Source organism: Prunus dulcis, chromosome 7, assembly GCF_902201215.1.
Source record: "Prunus dulcis chromosome 7, ALMONDv2, whole genome shotgun sequence".
In the NCBI taxonomy this organism is placed as follows: domain Eukaryota; kingdom Viridiplantae; phylum Streptophyta; class Magnoliopsida; order Rosales; family Rosaceae; genus Prunus; species Prunus dulcis.
Window position 1 is genome coordinate 3,744,101 of NC_047656.1, and position 7,209 is coordinate 3,751,309.

General features: G+C 38.1%; 1 protein-coding gene across 1 annotated transcript; it reads left to right on the forward strand.

The window, feature by feature from the left end:
• The first annotated feature begins 5,627 nt into the window (after positions 1 to 5,627).
• Positions 5,628 to 6,439, forward strand: LOC117636052 (heavy metal-associated isoprenylated plant protein 45). The gene is made up of 3 exons (XM_034370489.1): positions 5,628 to 5,678; positions 5,781 to 5,856; positions 6,117 to 6,439. The coding sequence occupies exons 1-3, from the start codon at positions 5,628 to 5,630 to the stop codon at positions 6,437 to 6,439; spliced, it is 450 nt and encodes a 149-aa protein (XP_034226380.1).
• Positions 6,440 to 7,209: the final 770 nt, after the last annotated feature.

Below are 7,209 nucleotides of genomic sequence, written 5' to 3' on the forward strand. Positions count from 1 at the left end.
TTAGCATCCCTAGCTGCTCCAAGGATATGGCCTATACTGCCCTTCTAAATGGGTTCCGAAGGGGATTTTCCTATTCCATGTTAACAAGTTTCCACCTAAGAGTTATGAGGACCTGGTGTCCGAGGCGTATCGTCATTCCATTGCCGAGGAGATGACATATGACACACCAAAATGGAAAGATCCGTCACAACCTAGTGTAGGAGATAAACGGAGAGAAGGTCGAAATGATGTACGCGAAAAGCCATACGACAATAAATGAAGATTTGAGAATTCTAGGCGAGGTGGGAGAGACTTAGATCAACCACAAAATCCATGTCGACCGCGGTTCAACAACTACACCCCGTTGAATACTAATTGAGAGGAGGTCTTCTTCCACATCTAAACTGAGTTATCAAAACCCTGACCTTCGAGGTTTTCTAAATGGCGAAAGGATCCAAATTGATATTGCAGCTATCACCGCGAGAATGGTCATACGAGGAGGTCGTCTAAACCAATTTGTGGGTGAAAAGAAGCAAGCAGAGTAGCATAACAACACATCAAACAAGCAACCACATGCTACGAAAGACATTAATGTTATCTTAGGTGAAGCAACCCTAGCTATGGAGTCCAACAAAGCACAAAAAGAGTATGCAAGACGTACCCAAGTTGGACTCAAGGCACTCTCGATTGGTCTAGGTTACCGGACTTCAAAGTCGCCCAAGCTCGGCTACTCAACGATCACCTTTAATGAGGAGGAGGAAAGAGGGGTAGTTCACCCACATGATGACTTGTTCATAATCTAAGATGAGATCGCAAATTGTTGCGTGAAACGAGTCTTCATTGACATAGGCAGTTCAATCATTATCATCTTTACATTGGCTTTCGAACAGATGAAGATATTGCAAGAAGAGCTCAATCCAGTGGTCACTTCCTTGCTTGGATTCACTAGGATAACATCAACTCCATTGGAAGCGTCACACTGCCTCTGTCACTTGGAATGACACCCCAACGAACAACGATGTACACAAGTTTTCAAATAGTTGAATGCCCTTGTGCTTATAATGTTATTTTAGGTTGGCCAACCTTATGTTCTCTCCGAGCCTTCACTGCTAGCCACATGCTCTTGATGAAGTTCTCAACCAAAGCTAGTGTGGGATATGTGAAGGGTGATCAACAAAAAAGCTAGGGAGTGTCACGCTGTGTCATCTAAACAAAAAAGGAAGGAAAAGATGGAGATGTACGCCATCGAACGAGATGGGACAGACCATGGGGTCGAGCTCAACCCACGAGAAGGTACAAGTAAAAAACAAGCAATGCTAGGAGGGGACCAGATTGGATCATCAAGATTGGCTCCCAATTACCACCTCAGATTCGTGATGACTTGACAAACTTCCTACATGAGGACGCTGAGGTCTTTGCATGGTCGTATAAAGACATACCTGAAAATAGATCCCGAGATCATATCACATCGTCTAAGTATTGATCCCGCCTTCAAGTCCGTAGACCAAAATGTCAAGCTTATTATGCAGAATGGTATGTTGTCATGAAAGAAGAAGTGGACAAGCTCACAAAGATTGGTTTCATTCGTGAGGTCAACTATCCAAGTTTGTTGGCCAATGTGGTCATGGTGAGGAAGACACTTGTAAAATGGTAGGTTGACCTAGTACTCCACAAGGTCATGTTTGCTACTCACAAACCTACAGATGGAAGCTTGGGACCGACCTGAGAACTCCCTTATCATGTCATTGACATTGTACGCCCTAGCGCCTATCGATTAAGGGATCTCAAGGGAGCAAATTTGCCTCATCCTTGGAATGTTGAGCATTTAAAGAAGTATTACCAGTGAGTTCATCTTGAGCACCATGGTATGCTCGGATGTGTGGGATTCCATCGTTTGATTGGCGAATCAAAATTTCGCCCATTATGTGAATTTTGGGTTTACTGTGATCTAACCGTAAGATCGGTTCCATTTCTAGTTAAGTGGTTCATCCTATCATTAGGATCGTGTAGGAACTCGCGGCATAATTGGACATTCGGACATTTCGCGTCCTCAATCTAGGGTTTTAACCATTGCTTGTTGCCCGATCGTGTGGTCATTGATGATCTGATCGTCGGATTATAACCAACAAAACTGGTGGATTATTGTGGACCTATATGAACTTTTGGATTGGAGAATAGAGGTCATGGGGCCCACGTGCCAAGCTGACCTAGATGGTGGGCCTAGCCGGCCCGATCAGGGCCAATTGGTTAAGAGGTGTTTATAATTAGGTTGTTTGTTTTAAAATGGTATTATGCTATGAGATTTTTATTAACTATTTATGAAGTATTATTCTATCGCTTTTACTTTCCAAGCATGATATATTTATGTTTTATTGTGTGGATTTGGGTTGAGTTGATTTTAAATGTTTGGTTAGATGTTTATTCTTATATATATATATATAGGGTATATATATATGCTTGTGTATGTGTGTGTGTGTGTGTGTGTGTGTGTGTGTGTGTGTTAAATGGTCTAAAATTGGATTGTGTTGCCTTTCGAAATACTGATGTCTTCAGGCATCCCAATTGCCTTCGGAAAAATGGTTGCCTTTAGGAATACTGATGTCTTCCGACATCCTGAATGCCTTGAAAAATATTGATGTCTTTGGACATCCCAATTGCCTTTGGAAATAAAGGTGTCTTCAAACAACTCAATTGCCTTTGAAAAGCTCTACTCACGTATGACATTGCCCCAAGAGTATCGGGGATGCTCGAATCGTGTGGTATTAGGATTTGCGTTCTCAGGTTGAGTATATCTCCCTAAGTGCTGCTAGGATTGGTTCTCAAGTTGACCATTTGTCCCTAAATTCTGCTAGGATGTGCCACACATGTGGAGTACTTGGAATTGACGGATTATGTTTAGGGGTACACCTATGTAGAGAACAATGTAGTACTGATATTTTTTGTACAGTTAACAGGATATGCTTTGCCACCTTGCTTATGTTATCTACACAGGGTTAGCCAGGATCCCCAACCACTTGCTCGACTTGTGTACATAGGTGGTTGGCTAGTTTCCCCCCTTCCCCGGTTGCCTTCAGATTTAATTATATTTCCCATATACCCCTTGGTGGATAATAGCAAGATAAATGCACACGCGAACAGTTGTAGGTATGGTTTTCAAGTAAAAGGTTTGGTTACACATGTGTTTGGATGTACAATGATAAATTGATTGAATAGATAGGTACATAATTTCAGGACTTGACATTCAATTTATAGCTTGTTGAAATTAAGTAAAGAATGATTCTAGAATTTGATTGTTCGTTTCACCTTGAACATTTCTGTATTATCTTAATCGTGATTTATGGTAGAAAGAACTACGTGTGGCTTGATTCTTCAATAAGGGTACGTAGGCAACCTAGGCTAACCTAAGTGCAGTCGCAAATTTAGGCTTTGTTTATTTTGTTTAGTTGTCAAGATGGTTTTGCTGACTTTTATGTTGGTAAAGAGGGGCCTAAAGCCCATTGAAACTTTTGCTAATTGGTGTGCGGTTTATATCTTGTGTCTGCTGAACGCTTGGGAAGTAAATTGTGTTTGTTGTGCAGGTAGATTTTTTGGGTTTAGAGCCTTTTTTAAGGGAGACTCTGCCTATTTTCTAGTAGAAGTCAAACCCTAAAGTTGTTTTAGAATTAGGGTAAGAAGGGTATTTTAGTAATTTGGACCGACACATGCCTGGTGTCAGATTGGGAGAGGGTTCGTCACAGATTCCAAAGAGGAATTCGGGACGGGTCCTTTCATCCAAAGGTCATTTACGTATTGCGAATGGTCGTGGACGGGAGGATTGGGAATTCAAGCAGCGAATCACTTGACGTTGTTGGCACAATCGAGGCGACGCTCAGAAATGTGGGTGATTTGTGTGATGTCACCTAGTGTCTGTTCTATTTCAATTTCTTTTTTTTGTTTGGTATTTTTGTGTATGTACTGCTGTCCTCATTAGTTTTCTTGCAATGAAAGACCATTTTATTCAAACCAAAAAAAAGATTATGTCTAGGATTAAAGGTTCTTTAATTTTTTTTATTGAAAGGAAGAAGACTGATTCTTGAGAAATTGAAGAGAATTAAAAAAATATAGTAAGAGGAAAGACTAAATGGCTGTTAAGTAAATGTTAGTTAGTTCAATTAGGGTAGTATTATTTTAAAATTATGTGTCCACTTTATATACCTTGGATGAAATTTTAATTGAGATGGCATATAGAAAAGACAGGTCAAGCAGATTACAATAGAAAAAAATCAAGGCATAGAAGCCAAATCCTCCAAATGGACCCGAAAATACAACATTTGTCAAGACTCGCGTAGTGCACAGATGTGTATTTGGGAACAACGGATTCGAACACTGGCATTACCTGATAGCAATGAGCATCTGAAAGGTTATTGGGTTACAATCAATGATCGGCTATCGAATTGAAAGTTATATATCCATGACATTGAAACATAATGTGCCAACAAGATGATATTGTGAAAGCTAAAATTCTGATAGCGTAGGCAGAAGTCAGTTGCCAAATTGTCCTGCAAAAAAAAAACATTCCTTTACTCTCATGCTCCTGCTTCGGTCCCTAAAAATCAACTTGCACACCTACCAACTAAGAAAAAGAATAAGGATATATATAATATATAAATTGAAATGTGACAATTGCACGCGTCGTTTATTAAAGCATATGTTCTTTATTAAACGTGGGTTAGGGTAAGCTCTTCTTCTTTTTTCTTTCCCTCGCATGCAACAATTAATTCTTTCTTTTTTGAACAAAATCACAACATAATCTTTAGAAGATGCAAGCAGTTCCTGGAAATTAATATTGTGACCAGAATCAAAGAGCATAAGTGAGGGCTTCTAGTTTTAAGAGAAAAATATAAAAAGAAAAAAAAAAGTGAATAGAAAGTCTCATATAATAATTGGCTTCACTCACTCCTTATAACATCGAGGCATTTTGTATAAAACCTCACACTTGCTAAACAGGTGGTTAAGTTGGGGACAATATTGATGTTGCTAATAGTGGGCCAAGGATCCGTCCCTCCGATTAACAAAAAAGAAAAAAAAAAGGGAAAAACATATCCTTCAACAAATTAGAATTAAGGCTTATGCTCTCTTCTAATTAGCTTGTAAAAGGTATCCATATATAATGAGGATATATAAGGAACCAATCTGAGTATATATTCCAAAATTGACAACTGTTTGGACGTATTGGCCATTTTGATATTCTCTTGTACTTTTCAATATATTTTCCTTACAAGAGCAAAATCCGAGCTAGAAATATAAAAATTTAGAATACTATACTATACATTGAGGAAATAAATTGGGCATTTTGTGATAAAGATAATGCAAACTGTGAAAGTTATCGGATATGATAGATCTCCTTGGCCAGAGGTAGCTAGATTGAGAGAGATGATGAAGATTATTGCTTAGAAATGTTGTATATGGAATATTTCAAAAGAAAACGTATTGGAACTTTTAGCAAGCAAATATGAGGCTTGAACCACAAGCCAAGAATTATATATACATATCACATTAAAGTAGCTTTTTGAGTTGAGAAGGTATATATTATGAGAGGCAAAGATCTCTCGAAGGGAGGTCTAGTAAAATCAAACAACAGATTGTGCATATATCTAAAGCCAAGCATTATGTTTGGTTGGCGAAATGGCAAGTCCACACAATTATCTAATGCCATGTCTGTAAGTGCTACCCAGTATATGTAGGTTCTCTAATACTTGTATCTAATTATATAATTTGATTTAGGTCTTCATGTTTTTGTGTTTCTTTCATTTGCCTCATAGATTGTGGAACTTTTGGTGCATATGGATTGTGAAGGATGCGAAAAAAGGATACGAAGAGCGATTTCGAAAATACAGGGCAAGAATTTATAATTCATTTTTGTTTCATCCATCTCCGTAATTAGTTCGATGCTTTCATATTTCTCCCTTTCCTTTTTTATTCTTTTTATTTTTGGATTTTTCTTTGGCAATATTCAGTTGGAATTTACATTTCTTTGGCAAATTTCTGGCTCCGCTCCTGTATAATATAATTCTTCATTAGTTAATTACTTGTCATTTACATTCATATCTGTATGTGTAATGATGAGAATATAATATTGCATGCATGCATAAGTGCAGGTGTGGATAGTTTAGAAATAGACATGGATAAGCAAAAGGTAACGGTGACGGGGTATGTGGATCAGCGGAAGGTGTTAAAGGTTGTAAGAAGAACAGGAAGGAAAGCGGAGTTTTGGCCCTTCCCATACGACACCGAATACTATCCGTATGCATCTCAATACCTAGACGAGTCCACGTATTCGTCTTCCTATAACTACTACATGCACGGCTATAACGAAAGCGTACATGGCTACTTCCCGGACCCTTTATACTCAACCGTTGCCGATCAAACTGTACATCTCTTCAGTGACGACAATGTTCATGCATATTGCACCCTTATGTGATCATCTTCTCACTCACTCTGCTAGCTTCTTAATTTGCAAATTAGTCATCCAAAAATGTTTTCAATTTAATTTGCTGCAGAAAAATTTATATGTACATGGGTGACAGTGTATGTGTATAGTAAAATTTGGCACATGACATGAAGTAAATTCTGGCCTTTGCCACCAAAATCGGAGCCATTGCTCTCAATAGCAATGGTTTTTTGTCACCAAAGCAATAGTCACGTCTAATACATGACCCATTCTTTTACTGGCATTCAGGGCCGCCCTAGAGATGGGCACCGAGGATGACCACCCTGGTTCTCGAATCAAGGGGGGCTCAAATTTTTTTAATGAATTTAACAATTTGGGTCCAAACAAAAATTACTTTAACTCTTTAAGAATACAAGAGTCCACATTTAAAATTCAAACATTAGAAAATTATTGATTTACTTAAAAACAACAAATATTTAATAAATACAATACTTCATTCAAGAAAATGTTTAGTTATTCTAGTTTGATGGTTTTTTTTTTTTTGTCAACAATTTAATGCTCCAAACCAATGAAACTGGCAGTTCCAATTTGCCTATTTTCTATGGGAGAAGCTCTTAAAACAGTCAATTATATTTTAAATAGGGTGCAAACCAAAAGTGTAGATTAGATACTTTATGAGTTGTGGAACAAAAGGAAACCAAGCTTTAATCACTTAAAGGTTTGGGGATGCGAAGCTAAAGCCAAACTCTGTAACCTTGTGGAAAAGAAATTGGAAACAAAGACAAGAAGTTGTTTTTTCG

Excerpts from the sequence above, each read along its gene's own strand:
- LOC117636052 (XM_034370489.1), top strand. The coding sequence starts at position 5,628 with ATGTTTGGTTGGCGAAATGGCAAGTCCACACAATTATCTAATGCCATG. Across the intron at positions 5,679-5,780 it reads AATTATCTAATGCCATGTCT|ATTGTGGAACTTTTGGTGCA; the intron begins GTAAGTGCTACC and ends TTTGCCTCATAG. Across the intron at positions 5,857-6,116 it reads AGCGATTTCGAAAATACAGG|GTGTGGATAGTTTAGAAATA; the intron begins GCAAGAATTTAT and ends GCATAAGTGCAG.